This window comes from Triticum dicoccoides, chromosome 2A, assembly GCF_002162155.2.
Source record: "Triticum dicoccoides isolate Atlit2015 ecotype Zavitan chromosome 2A, WEW_v2.0, whole genome shotgun sequence".
Lineage (NCBI taxonomy): Eukaryota > Viridiplantae > Streptophyta > Magnoliopsida > Poales > Poaceae > Triticum > Triticum dicoccoides.
Genome location: NC_041382.1, coordinates 214610961 through 214628549, shown reverse-complemented (window position 1 = coordinate 214628549; position 17589 = coordinate 214610961). Strand labels below are relative to the sequence as shown.

The following is a 17589-nucleotide window of genomic DNA, read 5'->3' as shown; positions in this document are numbered from 1 at the left end:
ATTATGTAAAATCCTTGGTTATTCTGATCTGCGTAGAAGACTGAGGCAGAGAGTTAGTGGTTGCTACTCTACCGTGTATATTGACTAGTTTTTTCCTATAAATATCTTGTTTTGTAACTTTCTATGGGATGTCTGCCAAGTCTAAATTGCAGCCCGCCTTTGATAAAATTGTGAAACTTTTTCCATCATGGCAAAAAGGATGATCTAACTTGGAGGGCATTTGGCCCTACTTAACATTGTGATCTATGCTAAACCCACACACCATATGTTAGTTGTCAAGATGGTTGCTGAATCATGTGATCGATCAGAGGAAATCAGGGATTCAAGTGTCTGATTGCTTGGCATAATGGCATGTCCAATGCGGGCGCTTAGGATGGGCGCTAGGATTAGTTTCCCTACCAATTACCAGTTAATCGGTTGAATCCTGGTGTTGCGCGCGGCGTCGATGCAAGGTGTTGTGTTGAGCGCTTGCTCCTTTTTCTGCCTGCTGGAAGCGCTCAGTTGTTTAATTTCCTCAACAGAATAAGCGTCCGCCATTGCATGCGAGGGCGCTTAGGTGCCTTTTCTATTTTACTATCTTTAATTTTTTTTGCTGGTAAGCGCCTGTATAAGCGGCTAGCATTGTAGATGTCCTAATGTGTTGTTGGGAAACATAGTAGAAAACAAAAAAAAATCCGCGCCTACAAACACCCAAGATTAATATGAAGATGCATAACGGGTTAAGATCACGATCATTACCGTCACCGAGTTGAAGAGGAAGATGAACATATCGGTGTAGATCGTACATCCCGCGAACTGTCCACGAATAGTCCCTCGAACCGAAGACCGAAAGCATGGCCCCTCTACTTGGTTGCAAGCATGCCAGCATTTGCGTCGTTGCGGCGCTTGCGGGGCGGGTCACTGCCGCGGCCGCCGAGCCCCCCTCTCGCCTCAGGTGACTAATCTCGCTAGAAAATGACACCAGAAGTCGCTCGATTTGTCGCCAAAGTGCAAGCAACACGATGAAGGTTAATGGAGGAAAGAGGGGTGGGAAGCCGAAATCGTCCCAGAGCCGGCATATATACCGGAATCGCGGACGGTTTACGAGCCTCCCGTAAAGATTTTACAGGTCGGCCATTTTTACCGAACCTAGTCGGGTCGGATGTTTTGACGTCTTGTAAAACCGTTAGAAAATGCGACCCAACAAGGTTATACAGGATGTGTTACGGAAGGAAGTACATAGCAAAATGACGAGATGCCTACGGCGACTTCGTAAATTACAAGATGATATGCCGGCTCAGTCTTTCGGAGGCGCTCATAGGGGTAGGGTGTGCGTGTATGCATTCATAGAAATGAGTGTATACACGTGTATATGAGCGTTTATGTCTATACTGATGTTAAAAAAACGAAAGGAAGAACGCGGTCGAAGAAAAGGGGCATGTGTACACAATTAAACCACCGGGGGACAGATAGGAAAATGGTATCGACTTAGTTTTGCCTCCTCACTGTTTTTTTTTTTTTTTTTAGGGGTGGAAGTCACCGATCGCCACTTCGTCAGTGACATGAATCTTCCGAAGTAAACCACCCACGTTCCCCCCTCGTCCCAACCGACACGCACACGATGTCCTCGCCCCAGGCAGAGACCTCGCCGCCGTCCACCGCGTCCTGCGCAACGCCTCGGCCGCTGGCAACCTCGCCATCCCTGAGGCCCGCACTCCTCCGCGCGGCGCGCAGCGGCGACGAGCGGCGGCTCGTGAAGGAGCTCCTCGCGGACCGGTCCGCGCCCGACCTCGAGACCGCTACCACCGCAGGAGGCAACACGCTCCTGCACGTGGCCGCTTCCGGCGGGCACGCGGCACTCGCGGCGCTCCTCCTCCGCCGCGCCCCTGGCCTCCTCGCCGCGCGCAACGCCGCTCTGGACACGCCGCTCCACTTAGCCGCTCGCGCCGGGGCCCACAAGGTCGCCGCCCTCCTCATCGCTTCCTCCCCCTCTGCCCCGTCCTTGCGTGCCCTCACCCGCGCCACTAACAAGCGCGGCGAGACGGCGCTTCACGACGCGGTGCGGGGCGGGCACGAGGCCGCGGCGCGTGCGCTGGCCGCCGCGGACCCGGGGCTCGCGGGGCTGTGCGGTGGCGCGGGGGAGACGCCGATTTACATGGCGACGGCCGCAGGATCACTTGGGATGGTGCGCGTTCTTATCAAGTCGTATAAGAACGCCGACGCCGACGAAGATGAGGTGCCAACATTGTGTTCGTGCACGGGCCCGGGAAGGCGCACGGCGCTCCACGCCGCTGTCCTCACGAGTAACGGTGAGTGCCTGACGAGACATCGCCTTGTGTATTTTGTTGGTTATTATATTGCCTTATTGGCAACTCTGCAAGATGTGTGCCTGAAGTATTTTCTTCACCTGTAATTGACTGAAAATAATCTTTAGTTGGACTATAGCTCAGTTGAGATTAGAAATTACTTCTAAATCAAGCGGTAGGGTACTCTTTCTTGGTTTCTCTTTAATATAACAATTTGCTTTCAGGTGATTCTGTTTTGAATTTTAGCGTAAGCTAGGTTCTGCTCTGTTTGATTCTGCTTTAAATTTCAGTAGAAAAAAGAAGTTATAGGCTAGGTTCACGCTTGCACTCAACTAAATTCGAACAGTACCAACTAGCAATGTTGGGTTCGGGGTATCTGGTTCGCATGGCGCAAGCTGTAAGGGTAACATGATTGATTTGGGCTAGTGGGGTATGTGTTGGTAGGCACTTTACTGTTTGTGGCGCTATATGATCTGACTGTAATGATTCCTTCTTTTTTCTTTATTTTTGAGATGGAGACACTCTGGTGACTCTGGCACGCACTAGAGTTTGGGATAGTACTACTGAAATGGGTAGTGCGGCTCATGAGACCAAAAAATTAAATAGTATGTAAAAAGAACCTATATTCCGATTGAAAAGGATATCTAAGTATGGAATGATGGAAATGTATACCAGTATGTGTAAATATAATGGGAATTTTCTTGAAGAAATGTAATTATGGGATCTGCGTGGGTTAAGAACAAGATAGATAGGATCAAAGGATAGGATGGGGTTTTCCCTTTCAGGATCAGGATCAGAAGATAGAGCGGAACTTGGCGGAGAACTTTACAAAACATGTAGTTGTTTGGACTTAATCATTATAGATAAAAGCTTCCGTATTTAAGTCTACTGAAAATTTGATAACTTGTAAACTGCAATTGAAATCAAAAGTTCAGTCTAATATTCGTATTCGCTGTGACTTCTGAACGATTTTCATATTTCATCTACATTTGAGTATGCGAAATAGCCTGCTACCCCTAGGGACAGCCACCCCCTCTAATTTCATTGTGCGAACACTTAATTTAGGTGTATAGTAAGTGTAGTGTTAATCAATCTTAATAGTTGTATGGTAACTATACAGTTTTCCTGCCAAAAATAGAGTTGATAAATCTTCTTGGTTGTATATCCATAGGTAAGATACCAATACCATGGGCTGTTTTTTTATTAAGTTTGTAGTAGAAGATAGGACATACTCCCTCCGTCCGGAAATACTTGTCCTGGAAATGGATACATATGAATGTATCTAGAACTAAAATACATCTAGATACATCCATTCCTCGGACAAGTATTTCCGGACGGAGGGAGTACATGTAAGCGTACGTAGTCAAGATACCATGTGTATTATTTACCTCAGAACTCTGTTCATTTTTGTAATTGACATCATAAAGTGATTTTTGAATTTTGAAAGTTCGTCATTGTTCCTGATTGGTTCTTGAGTGACATATTTGATCAGTTACTTACTTTTGCTTTGTTTGCATCTTTGCTACTTTACAGAACAATCAATACATTTACACATTGTTTGGTTCACGTTGAATATCCTGTGAATATGTATAGAATGAGAATTTTTTTTTCTTCAAAAGACAACAAGGGTTATATTAATTCCAGCACTAATTTATTGTTAGATTAAAAAAACTATTTTATTGTTTATTCTAAATAGTACTCCCTCCGGTCCTTTTTACTCTGCACATTGGATTTGCCGAAAGTCAAACTTTGCTAAGTTTGACCAAATTTATATTAGAAATTATTAGCATCTATAATATCTAATAAATATAATATAAAAATATATTCCAAGATGAATCTAATGATATTGGTGTTGTTATGTGAATGTCTGTAATTTTTTTATATAAACTTGGTCAAAGTTGGATGAGATTGGAAGGGGAGCCTTGGCGCAGTGGTAAAGCTGCTGCCTTGTGACCATGAGGTCACGGGTTCAAGTCCTGGAAACAGCCTCTTACAGAAATGTAGGGAAAGGCTGCGTACTATAGACCCAAAGTGGTCGGACCCTTCCCCAGACCCTGCGCAAGCGGGAGCTACATGCACCGGGCTGCCCAAAGTTGGATGAGATTGACTTCGGACAAACCTAATATGCAGAGTAAAAAGGACCGGAGGGAGTATCTTCCTAGAATGTTAAATTGGATTTTGTGTAGTTGACATGGTTACTAAGTTTTTAGTAACAGAAATGACACAGGAACTGTTGCAGTGGAATCCGGCACTTGTGAAAGAAGTTGATGATTCAGGAAGCACTCCTCTTCATTATGTTGCATCTGCTGGAAACATTTCTGCATTGAAGCTGTTACTGAGATATGATACTTCTCCAGCATATGTCCCAGATTCAAATGGATTGTTTCCTGTACATGTTGCTGCTAAAATGGGGTATGGTCAACTAATCTATGAACTCTGCAAACACTGCCCAGATTCTGATGAGAAGCTTGATGGTAAAGGAAGGAATTTTTTACATATTGCTGTTGAGTATAAGAAATGGAAAGTTGTTTGGCATTTCTGTGGTACCCCAGAGCTCGAAAGAATGATGAATGTCATGGATTATGAAGGGAATACAGCTCTGCATCTTGCAGTCAAGAATGCAGACCAGATGATAGTAAGCCTTCTGATGGCAAATAAAAGTGTACTGCCAAATATAGTGAACAACAAGGGCCTCACTGCCTTAGATCTTGCGGTACTGGCAACTGACAAAGGGATGAGTTATACACTGGTAATCTTCTTGAGCCTACTAATCTATTCTTCTTGGCACAGTTTAATGTGTATTCTTGTTTGGCTGTAGAACATTTCCAGTTCAGCTGCTTTGTTTTTCTGAAATGTTGATTTGTTCTGATAGAATCCACAGGTCATTATACTTCGCTGCTTAGCATGGACAGGAGCTGTCCTTACTCCACGTCGCCTGGATCATTTCATAGATGAGTTCCACATTGGGAAAGCCTCTGGGAACGAGCTAAAGAAATTCAGCAACATTGCGCAGAATTTAGTAGTTGGCTCCGTCCTTGTCTCAACAGTCACGTTTGCAGCAGTATTCACCCTACCCGGTGGCACCATATCTGACGGTCATCCGCATGCTGGTGCACCAATTTTGTCACATAGATACACCTTCAAGGCATTTGTGATGGCAAACACACTTGCATTTGTGGGCTCCACGTTGTCCACCATCTGGCTCACCTATGCTGGTTCGGATCATGTTCATCCACTGCTTCGTGCACTCTACATGTTCTTCTCTGTAGTTTGCATGGAGCAGGCGACAAGAGGCATGGTTGCAGCATTTGCACTAGGAGCTTATGTTGTCTTGAGCCCAGTTAGTGAGCGGATCGCCATTGTGGTATGCATGTCTACCATCGCTACTCTCTTGCTCCGCAACCCATCTAATTGGCAGCTAGGCTTCCTGTTTATGCCGATCAAAAGGCGATTGGGGTGGAGAGGAGCTTTTAAGGCTCATTTGCCTCAACAAACAAGGAGTCGTCTTACAGTAGGTATTGGCTCCAATTTTGCGTGTTTAATCCTGCGGAGGATGCTTGGTATGCTATTTACATACAGCTTCATCTTTCTATTAGCATTGCTATGACGTGCAATGGGTGTGCCTTGGTGTAACAACTATCGTTCGTATGTATATATAGAAGTATTCGATGTTGTTTGTAATGTCATCCGTGCTTGTATTTTTTTTTATGCCTCGCAGTGACATAGTTCGAACTTTATTCAAGGGTTTCCAATGGTGTGAGGAAAGCAATTCTACCGTGCACAGTGCACGGGACATCAAATGCGTGGTTCAAACCATCCATTTGCTTCGCTTTCAGATCTGTATGTTTGCAGTCTTGTGTATCTAATTGTTTAGGGCCTGTTCGGCAGCTTCCCAACTCCTGAAATTCCTGAAATCCAGCTTCCCGTTTCGTATGCCAGCTTCCGAAATGAAAGCTAGCGATCAGAAAACCGTTCGGTGTACCAGCTCCAGTTTTCTCTCGCAACGTATGGGCTGGCAGCCTTTTTCAGTTGATTCTGGCCTATTGGGAGTTGAGGACAGGCCAAACTTGGCCCAAGTTGGAGCTGGCTGGCCCATTAATCTCGTTTCTGGCCTGGTAGGGAGGGAAGGGAGTCGCTCCGGTCTTTTCTTCTGACGAAACGTTTTCTTTCACTTCGCGGTGGCAGCTCGCCATAAATAGCTGGAACTCCAACTCTTGCGATTTTTGAGATCGACGAAACACAAGCTCCCAGTTTTTGTACGTGGATGCTGGTTCGATCCGGGAAGCCAGCTTTCTGGCGCCGGGCCGTTCGGGCCAGCTCCGCTCGCGGATACGCGGAAGCTGGGAGCTGGCGAGCTACCGAACAGGCCCTTATTAGACAATTGCTCGTGCGTTGCAACGGGGGCATACATATCTTAGTGATTTAACTTTAATCGCGCTAAACTTATACCTTTAGGAACATGTGCATTGCTACAACTCACAAATCAATATAATATGACTGTATTTCCACTCTTCTCTCTTAGGCTGGTCATAGTGAGGAGTAACTTATACTAGTGTCATGCATATGACACTAGTCTAAGTTAGTACTTTCATAGTGCAAAGTAACATAGTAGTAGTGTCATATGTAGCTTCATTTAATGACTTGTAGACTCATCTTGTCTTGGAAAGCGCTATGTTACAGTAACATATTATGTTACCACTTCTCATTAACTACATGCCACATAAGCAAAAATTTCTCAAGTATGCTATGTTACTACCTAAGTTACTCCCACTATGACTAGCCTTATTCCCTCTCCTCCCACCCGACTAATAAGTTTTTTTAATTATCTGTTGTCAATTTTCTTACCAAGATTCTGAATAAAGGAATTTGAAAATGCTCACATCAAAGATAAATCTGGAGAAAGCCGATTATTTTAGACTGGCGAAGCAAATTAAAAGATGACATAATACCTTGATAAAAATATTTGCAGATCCACTACCGTGACTATTTGGATAATTGTTCAGAGTACACTACCCCTATGGGGCTTGTTGCTCAGTGGAGCACAATTCAACACTTGTATTGCACTTGAAGCTGACAAATGGATTTTTCATAAAGCATGCACAAGTAGCCAAAGGTGATGATAAATGAAATGAAGAATAACATAGAACAGTTATGATGCCGTGAGTACAACTTCCAAACGATCCTCAAAATTTGAAGTCTGAAATCATGAACTAAAGCCATGGAAAAATATGTAAACTGCACAAAGTAGACAAATTTGTTGGTTTTGGTCTGACGACTTAAACAGGCCAGTTAGATCTATTAGTCTAACAGAAAAAAAGGGATAACGATAAGTGAAGGGGTCCACGTACCAACGTATGTGAGCCTCGATCAGAACTAACGCGCCCTGATCGGGGGCGCCCAAAAACCAACTCAGGTTTTGGGTCCCCTGTCGCCAGCGCCATATTAAAAGGATACGGGAGAGAGCTGGCCACCTGCGAGAAAACAATTCACGTAAGGTTTACTCTCCTCCCGATATTCTCTCACCCCATCCGATCAGGGGGAGTGCTGCAGCGACGGAAAGACCTAAGCCAGCCGTCGCCGCTGTTCCTGGGCAGTGTCGGTGGCGTCCTGAAGGAATCAGGACGTCGAGGAGAACCTCTACCTCGACTACATCACCCCTGCATCAAGCCTGCACCAAGCAGGCGATCATGTCCACTGCCGTGACATGTAACGATCCCCTAAACCCTTCTCTGTTCATGCTTTTAGGTGATCTATATGCAATCAGTTCCTGCTAATGGTATCCTAGAGATGCATAATTATTCCAATAATGGTATCATTCGCCAAGTTTGATTGCAATAGGTCCTTATCGATCTGTAGATCAACATCAAGTTTAGATCAAGTCAGGTTTAGGGTTTTATGATCAAGATTAAAAGTTGTAGCCCCATGCTCATGCTATTGTTTGATGTTCATGCCAATTGCCGTCTGCAAATCATTATGTGATACCCTAATTTTGCTTCGGATCATTACTGTTAATGTTAGTTCTTTTTTAGTTAACCCATGTTAAAGATTAAAGCTCATGGTTCTGTCACGGTTGATAAGAATCAATCATGTTTAAGTACTGATCCCCTTTTTTCTTTTGATAAGCAAATTAGAAGGCAGAGGTCTAAACAGTATACAAACAGTAGAATCCCCACATCAAGAACCCTAGAAAAAATCCCCAATTTCGTAAGAACCCTAATTCAGCAATTAGGACTGTTTTCCCCCCAAATCAAGCACTGATGTATATGAATTGGAGAAGAAATGAGGAGAATCCTCACCTAATGCGCCGTGTAGCCGCCTCTTCCCTTCGGGGCCCGCACCGCGTCCATCGCAGTGCGAGGGCGGAGACGCCGTGACGCCGCCGTCCTCAGGACGACGCGCGGGAAGAACTTGAGCCGCCGCCGCCCTAATGGACGTGCCCCCTGTGTGGCCGACGCCGCACAGGTCGACGTCGCCCTTCATGCCGCGGTGGCCAGCGCCCATCCTCCCTCCTTGATGCGCCATGTATGAGGACGCTAGCAGCCACGCTCGACGAAGGAGCACGCCGGACGTCGTCCACGACATGCTGCTCCGGCGAGCGCAGCCGCCGCGCCGCCATGGCCGGCGTGCCTTTCGGGCCGCCGTCGAACGCCGCTGCGAGAGAATGAGAATCGGGGAGGAGGAGGGGAAATGGTCTAGGGTTTTGACCCAGCCGGCTGTTTTGCTTGTTTGCGGGGCGATCCGAGCCGTCGGCTCGATCCGACGACTGAGAGCATCGCGCGGCTCCCTGCTGGGCCGGCGGGCGCTAATGGGCCCTTTTTCGACCGTGGGCTGTGGCCCATGTTGTGACAGTTCAGCGTTTTTAATGAGTTTTTGCTGCCGGGCTGGGCTCTTTTACGTGCAGCCGTGGGAATTTTGGGCCAAAATCACTGTCGCGATTTTCTGTTTTTTTCCTGTGCGTTTAAGTTAATAGTTATTATGTTTTTGCACCGTTTAAAACAGAAAATGCCTAAAAATATAATGAACACATTATTATTCTAGGTAAAATTGAACCAACGACATATTTTATTCAGGATTTATTTTGTGTTTTGCATGATGAACTTATTTAAGCATCAAATAATGATATTGTTTTTTTATGTTGATGCTTAAATTAAGAATGAAATGACTCCAATTTTAATTCGGCCGACGTTGTTTTATTATTATGAGTCATCACTTATGATATTTTAATTTCATGTTTTTTCTGCCCAACGGTGTTTTGACATGGAGTTGAAATTAAAATTATTGGCATGTTTGTTCATTTACCAACGTAAATTTATAATCATGCAAGTTTACTTATGAATTTTTTATGATAATTTCAGCTTCCGCTCCATTCCGGTCCGATACGATCGAACCACTTACGGGGAGTAACTTCCCTCGTTGGAAGTCCCAAGTCGAATTATGTTTAGGTTGTAATGAGTTTGACTATGCCTTGAGGGAAGAAAAACCTGTGGCACCTGTGGCAGGTGTTACAGGGTATGCAGAACTAAAGAAAGACTATGATGTTAAGATGGAAAAGTGGAACAAGTCCAACCATATTGCCCTTCTCATCATGAAAGCGACAATATCGCCGGACATTTCTGAAGCACTCCCTAAGAAAGACACTGCTAAATAATTTCTCACTGAAATGGAGGAGCAATTTAAAGGCTCCGACAAAGTGTATGCTCATGAGCTTTTTGCTAAGCTTCTTCAGAAATACACTATTGATGGAAACGTTAGGTAACACATATTGAGGGTGGTAAATGCTTACACCAAACTTAAGGCTTTGGAGTGTTCTTTAAGTGAAGCCCTTCTTGTCATAATTATTCTTGAGTCTCTTCCAGAAGAGTTTGAACAATTTAAGGTCAACTATAACTCTCTAAAGGAAAAATGGCAACTCTCTGAGATGACTGCAAGGATCATCCAGGAGGAAGAGAGGATCATGAGGCAGAAGAAAGACCATGTTTTTCATGTTGGCTCTAACAAGAGAAAGCATGACGGGCAAGGTTTTCCCAAGCCTCAGAAAAAGCAAGTCAAGAAAGAAGGCACTAAGCCATTCAACCCTAAGGCATTCAAGGGTAAAGAAGCCGGCAGTTCTTCTTCTGCTCCTAGCAGCTCCACTGCTGGAGAAAATGCTTGTAACTTCTGCAAAGAGGAGGGACACTATCAAAGGGACTGCCCAGGCTTTCTAAAATGGATGAACAAAAGAGGTATTGATGAAATTACTTTTGTAGATGAATCTCTTTATGTCGATTTTTCTATGAAGTCATGGTGGATTGATTCAGGGGCAACCACTCACGTTGCTAACTCTATGCAGGGATTCGATACGATCCAAACTATAAGAGGAGGAACAAGAAAGCTTAAGGTTGCGAACGGAGTTGAGGCCGATGTTGAAGCTGTGGGATCTCTCACATTGGAGCTACACACTGGCCACACTCTTAGATTGAATAATGTTATTTATGTGCCTACCTTAAGTAGGAATTTTATTTCAGTTTCTCATTTAGATGATGATATGTATGAGTGCCATTTTGGTAAGAAACAATTTGCTTTGATCAAATGTAATAAGAATGTAGGCATCGATGTTAGATGAGGCCAACTATACATGTTATCTCTTAATAATGATTCGGTTATGCATGTGAGTGATGAAATTAATGTTGATAAGAAATGGAAAAGAGTTAGTAATTCTTCGAAATTGTGGCATTATCGTTTGGGCCACATTTCGAGGGGGAGAATGGAACGCTTAGTTAAAATGAAATACTCCTCCCATTAGACTTCTCAGATGCAGACAAATGTGTCGACTGCACTAAAGGAAAATTCGCAAAAACAATTAAGAAAGGAGCAGTAAGAGCTACAGGGGTTTTAGAATTAATTCACACCGACATATGTGGACCCCTTAATGTTAAGTCTGTAGATGGTTTTGATTCATTCATTACATTCACAGACGACTTTTCCCGCTATGGATATATTTATCCCATACGTGACCGATCGGAAACTTTGGAGAAATTCAAAGTCTATAAAGCGGAGGTTGAAAATCAACTGAACGCAAAAATCAAAGTTGTACGGTCTGATCACGGGGGAGAGTATTATGGTAGGCATGCTCCTTATGGGCAGATTCCTGGACCTTTTGCCAAGTTCTTATCTGAAAATGGAATCATTGCTCAATACTCAATGCCTGGTGAACCCCAACAAAATGGTGTGGCCGAGCGTCGCAAGCGCACCCTTATGGATACGGTGTGAAGCATGCTTAGTCACTTGAGTTTACCGGTAAGCCTTTGGATAGAGGCATTAAAGACAACTGCACACATACTAAATCTTGCTCCAACTAAGTCAGCACCGAACACACCTTACGAGATGTGGGCGGGAAAGAAACCGAGCTTGAATTACTTACGGGTGTGGGGTTGCCTGCTGAAGCTAAAGTTTTCAATCCACAACTTAAGAAATTGGATCCAAAAACAGTTAGTTGTTTTTTCGTTGGATACCCTCATAGGGGAAAGGGATATCATTTTTATTGTCCAAGTCACACCACCAAATTTGTGGAGACTAGACAAGCAGTATTTTTTGAGGATAATGAGGTCATAAATTTAAGGGAGGTCGATCTTGAGGAGAAGCGGGTTTGTGTGGCATGCTCCTTATGGGCAGATTCCTGGACCTTTTGCCAAGTTCTTATCTGAAAATGGAATCATTGCTCAATACTCAATGCCTGGTGAGCCACAACAAAATGGTGTGGCCGAGCGTCGCAACCGCACCCTTATGGATATGGTGCGAAGCATGCTTAGTCACTCGAGTTTACCAGTAAGCCTTTGAATAGAGGCATTAAAGACAGTTGCACACATACTAAATCTTGCTCCAACTAAGACAGCACCGAACACACCTTACGAGATGTGGGCGGGAAAGAAACCGAGCTTTGAATTACTTACGGGTGTGGGGTTGCCCTGCTGAAGCTAAAGTTTTCAATCCACAACTTAAGAAATTGGATCCAAAAGCAGTTAGTTGTTTTTTCGTTGGATACCCTCATAGGGGAAGGGGATATCGTTTTTATTGTCCAAGTCACACCACCAAATTTGTGGAGACTAGACAAGCGGTATTTTTTGAGGATAATGAGGCCACAAATTTAAGGGAGATCGATCTTGAGGAGAAGCGGGTTTGTGTGCCATCCCCGACTATCCAAGAGATTGTTTTTCCAATACGAAGAAATGTGACATCTGATGATCCTGAATCTCACGGTTCAGTCTCTCAGTCGAATAGTGATCCAGAAACTAATAATGAGAATCCAAACACAAATGAGGATCTCCAAGAAAATAATGAAAATGACGATGTTCCACCACCACCTCTGCCCATGGGTAGACCATGGCGTGAGAGGAAGAAAGCCATATCAGATGATTATATCACTTTTCTAATGGAGTACATGAATGATATGGGAAAGGTGGAGGATCCAACCTCCTATAAGGAAGCCATTAAAAGCGAAAATTTGTCCAAATGGTTGGTTGCCATGGAAGACGAGTTGAAATCTATGGGCTCAAACGACGTATGGGACTTAGTAGAAGTTCCCGATGGAGCTAAGAAAGTAGGCTGCAGGTGGGTCTACAAAACCAAGTATGATTCCAAAGGGAATGTTGAACGGTTCAAGGCAAGGCTAGTGGCAAAAGGGTATACACAGAGAGAAGGCATCGATTATAAGCAAACCTTCTCTCCTGTGTCAACCAAGGATTCTTTCAGAATCATAATGGCATTAGCAGCTCATTCCGACCTAGAACTACACCAAATGGATGTTAAAACGACATTTCTAAATGGTGTCTTAAAAAAACGTTTACATGGCTCAGCCAGAAGGCTTTGTTGTGGAAGGGAAGGAACATTTAGCATGTCATCTAAAGAAATCAATTTATGGCTTGAAGCAAGCTTCAAGAGAGTGGTACCTCAAGTTTGATAAAATTATCAAAACTTTTGGTTTCACCGAAAATGTTGTGGACAACTGCATATACGTTAAGTTTAAAGGCAGTAGGTTCACATTTTTAGTCCTGTACGTTGATGACATATTGTTGGCATGTAGCGATAAGGATACGCTGCATGAGACCAAGAATTTTCTGTCATCCAGTTTTGATATGAAAGATCTTGGTGAAGCCTCGTATGTCCTCGGCATCGAGATTCATCGAGATAGGTCCAGAGAAACGTTAGAACTATCTCAAAAAGCATACTTTGAGAGAGTACTGAAAAAAATTCAATATGCATAAGTGCTCACCCTCACCTGCTCCTATAGTTAAGGGCGATAAGTTTGAGACATTTTAATGTCCGAGGAACCAATATGAAACTGATCAGATGAAGTCGGTTCCTTATGCTTCAGCTGTCGGAAGCATCATGTATGCTCAAGTGTGTACACGCCCAGATTTATGTTTTGTAACCGGGATGCTTGGCAGATACCAATCAAATCCAGGACCGGGCCACTAGAAGGCCGCAAAAAAAGTCTTGCGTTATATGCAAGGAACTAAGGATTTCATGCTTACATATAAAAGAACTGATAACCTAGAAATTGTTGGTTATTCATACTCTGATTTTGCCGGGTGTGTGGATAGTAAGAGATCCACGTCAAGTTATATATTCACACTCGCGGGAGGAGCTATATCGTGGAAAAGCTCCAAACAAACATTAACTGCTGGATCTACGATGCAAGCAGAATTTGTAGCATGTTATGAGGCCACCGGGCAGGCTGTATGGCTAAAGAAATTTATTCCCGGACTTAAAGTGGTTGACAGCATATCTAAACCAATTTTATTGTACTGCGATAATGAACCAATAGTTTTCTATACGAGTAACAACAGGTCAAGTAATGCTGCCAGACACATTGATATACAGTATCGTGTTGTGAAAGATAGAATCCAATATCAAACAGTTGATGTTAAACACATAAGAATGAAGCATATGCTTGCGGATCCGCTAACAAAAGGCTTACCACCCAGTATTTTTCGTGAGCATGTTGCCGACATGGGACTACTGGAAGCCTTATGATTCTGGAATAAGAGGACCATTAAAATAAACCACTCCCCAATTAGCAAAATGTTTTCCATTTCGAAATAGGCGGGTGTGCTATAAGTGTTGAGGTTCTATAGCGTTTCAAGCTGTAGTAACACCTCACTTTGGTACATCATTCCTATGTAGAATGGGCGAATGAAGTTAAGCCTAACGATCAAGGGGGGGGGAATGTTGGTTTTGCTCTGACGGCTTAAACAGGCCAGTTAGATCTATTAGTATAACAGAAAAAAAAGAAGGGATAACGATAAGTGAAGGGGTCCACGTACCAATGTACGTGAGCCTCGATCAGAACTAACGCGCCCTGATCGGGGGTGCCCAAAAACCAACTCAGGTTTTGGGTCCCCTGTCGCCAGTGCCATATTAAAAGGATACGGGAGAGAGCTGGCCACCTGCGAGAAAACAATTCACGTAAGGTTTACTCTCCTCCCGATATTCTCTCACCCCATCCGATCAGGGGGAGTGCTGCAGCGACGGGAAGACCTAAGCCAGCCGCCGCCGCTGTTCCTGGGCAGTGTCGGTGGCGTCCTGAAGGAATCATGACGTCGAGGAGAACCTCTACCTCAACTACATCACCCCTGCATCAAGCCTGCACCAAGCAGGCAATCATGTCCACTGCCGTGACATGTAATGATCCCCTAAAGCCTTCTCTGTTCATGCTTTTAGGTGATCTAGATGCAATCAGTTTCTGCTAATGGTATCCTAGAGATGCATAATTATTCCAACAATGGTATCAGTCGTCAAGTTTGATTGCAATAGGTCCCTATATTATTGATCTGTAGATCAACATCAAGTTTAGATCAAGTCAGGTTTAGGGTTTTATGATCAAGATTAAAAGTTGTAGCCCCATGCTCATGCTATTGTTTGATGTTCATGCCAATTGTGGTCTGCAAATCATTATGTGATACCCTAATTTTGCTTCGGATCATTACTGTTAATATTAGTTCTTTTTTAATTAACCCATGTTAAAGATTAAAGCTCATGGTTCTGTCACGGTTAATAAGAATCAATCATGTTTAAGTATTGATCTCTTTTTTTTCTTTTGATAAGCAAATTAGAAGGTAGAGGCCTAAACAGTATACAAACAGTAGAATCCCCACATCAAGAACCCTAGAAAAAATCCCCAATTTCGTAAGAACCCTAATTCAGCAATTAGGACTGTTTCCCCCCAAATCAAGCACTGATGTACATGAATTGGAGAAGAAATGAGGAGAATCCTCACCTAATGCGCCGCGTAGCCGCCTCTTCCCTTCAGGGCCCGCACCGCGTCCACCGCGGTGTGAGGGCGGAGACGTCGTGACGCCGCCGTCCTCAGGACGACGCGCGGGAAGAACTTGAGCCACCGCCGCCGCCCTAATGGACGTGCCCCCTGTGTGGCCGACGCCGCACAGGTCAACGTCGCCCTTCATGCCGCGGTGGCCAGCGCCCATCCTCCCTCCTTGATGCGCCATGTATGCGGACGCTAGCAGCCATGCTCGACGAAGGAGCACGCCGGACGTCGTCGACGACATGCTGCTCCGGCGAGCGCAGCCGCCGCGCTGCCATGGCTGGCGTGCCTTTTGGGCCGCCGTCGAACGCCGCTGCGAGAGAATGAGAATCGGGGAGGAGGAGGGGAAATGGTCTAGGGTTTTGACCCAGCCGGCTGTTTTGCTCGTTTGCAGGGCGATCCGATCCGTCGGCTCGATCCGACGACTAAAAGCATCGCGCGGCTCTCTGCTGGACCGGTGGGCGCTAATGGGCCCTTTTTCGACCGTGAGCCCTTCTATGTTCATGCTTTTAGGTGATCTAGATGCAATCAGTTTCTGCTAATGGTATCCTAGAGATGCATAATTATTTCAACAAAATTATCATCGGACTGGTTATGCATGCACGCGATGCAGGATTGTGCAGATATCGAAGCTTGTATTGTAGCTTCCTCTTTCAGCAGCAACTATTCCTCACCGACACCAGTGTCGTCGCTCTATGGCTACGGTGGACGGAGGTTCCAACCAATACGCTGTTCACCTGCGGCTTCTTGAATAACCAATGCATTCCTTCAATATTTTCCTCACCACACCACCGCCTCCACACCAATTTAATATCAGTAGTAAATGCGCTAATATTTAGGTAATATATTAATTGCATGCAGATATTTGGTATGCTATTATTTATATGTTAATTCTGTGATCAGTGCAAAATTTGGTATGATATTAGTTGCATGTTAAACACGTTTTACGCTCGCCATTGGAGCAGTCTAGATCGTTGGATTGACGTAATTCAATGGACGAGATGAGTTGGATCTGCCCTTTGAATCTTTTTATATTGGTGTAGATATAGATATAGATAACTCTCTGTTCCAAAATATAGCGCGTCCTCGGTTTCCATGCTTCAACTTTGACCATAAATTTAACCAACAAGACCGACTGTGGTGGGAGCAAAAATTATATAATTGAAAACTTCTTTTGAATACGAATTCACTGGTATAATTTTTGCTCCCACCGCAGTTGATCTCGTTGGTTAAATTTATGGTCAAAGTTGAAGCGCGAAAACCGAGAACGCGCTATATTTTGGAACAGAGGGTTATGGTATTAAATTTTGAATCTACTTTAGCTTTCGCAAGTTCAATTTATGATGCATTTGCAACCCTATGTTCCTTGCAATTAGGACTTTGAAACAATATCACTTTTGAATATATTTTGATGAGTTTAAAATTCAAGTTCCAAAACATGATGAAACTGTATGAAACATAGTGATGATATGTTGCCGAACATGGTGAACCACAATGAAACAATATGATTATTTTTGTGGACATAATAAAACTTAATATTATGAATTTATAATAAACATTCGTGCTTATCAAGTTTTACTAGGTTTTCTCGTTTTTGTTCCATGTTTCATTGATGTTATTTCAAAGCCCTTGTTACATTGAACGCAAATGTGCAAACGGATCATAAATCCGACTTTATGTTCAATACATATTGATTCTTTGAGATCCCGGTGGGGGTTAGGAAGAGATTAGACTTTTATCGATCCCGGTTTTTTTGGCAAAACGATGAGTTGAACGTAAGTATAGGCTTGCCAAATGGGACATCATCTGTAGGCCCAAGGACCAAGGCGGTCTAGGCATTGAAAATCTAGAGATCAAGAATAGATGTCTCCTTAGCAAGTGGCTTTTTAAACTTTCATCCGAGACAGAGGCTACTTGGGCACAAATTCTGCGTAATAAGTATCTTCAGTCAAAAACTTTAGCTCAGGTGACGGTGCGCCCAACTGATTCACCGTTTTGGAAAGG

At 44.0% G+C, this 17589-nt stretch overlaps 1 protein-coding gene across 2 annotated transcripts; it reads left to right on the top strand.

The window, feature by feature from the left end:
* The first annotated feature begins 1429 nt into the window (after nucleotides 1-1429).
* Nucleotides 1430-6022, top strand: LOC119354284 (protein ACCELERATED CELL DEATH 6-like). Of its 2 annotated transcripts, none has more exons than XM_037621002.1 (3): nucleotides 1430-2288; nucleotides 4502-5034; nucleotides 5167-6022. In XM_037621002.1, exons 1-3 carry the CDS (start codon nucleotides 1601-1603, stop codon nucleotides 5890-5892), a joined length of 1947 nt encoding a protein of 648 aa, XP_037476899.1. In that variant the 5' UTR covers nucleotides 1430-1600; the 3' UTR covers nucleotides 5893-6022. The 2 variants fall into 2 exon arrangements, with proteins under 2 accessions (XP_037476899.1, XP_037476898.1); XM_037621001.1 differs by having other exon boundaries at nucleotides 1433-2288; nucleotides 5158-6022.
* Nucleotides 6023-17589: the final 11567 nt, after the last annotated feature.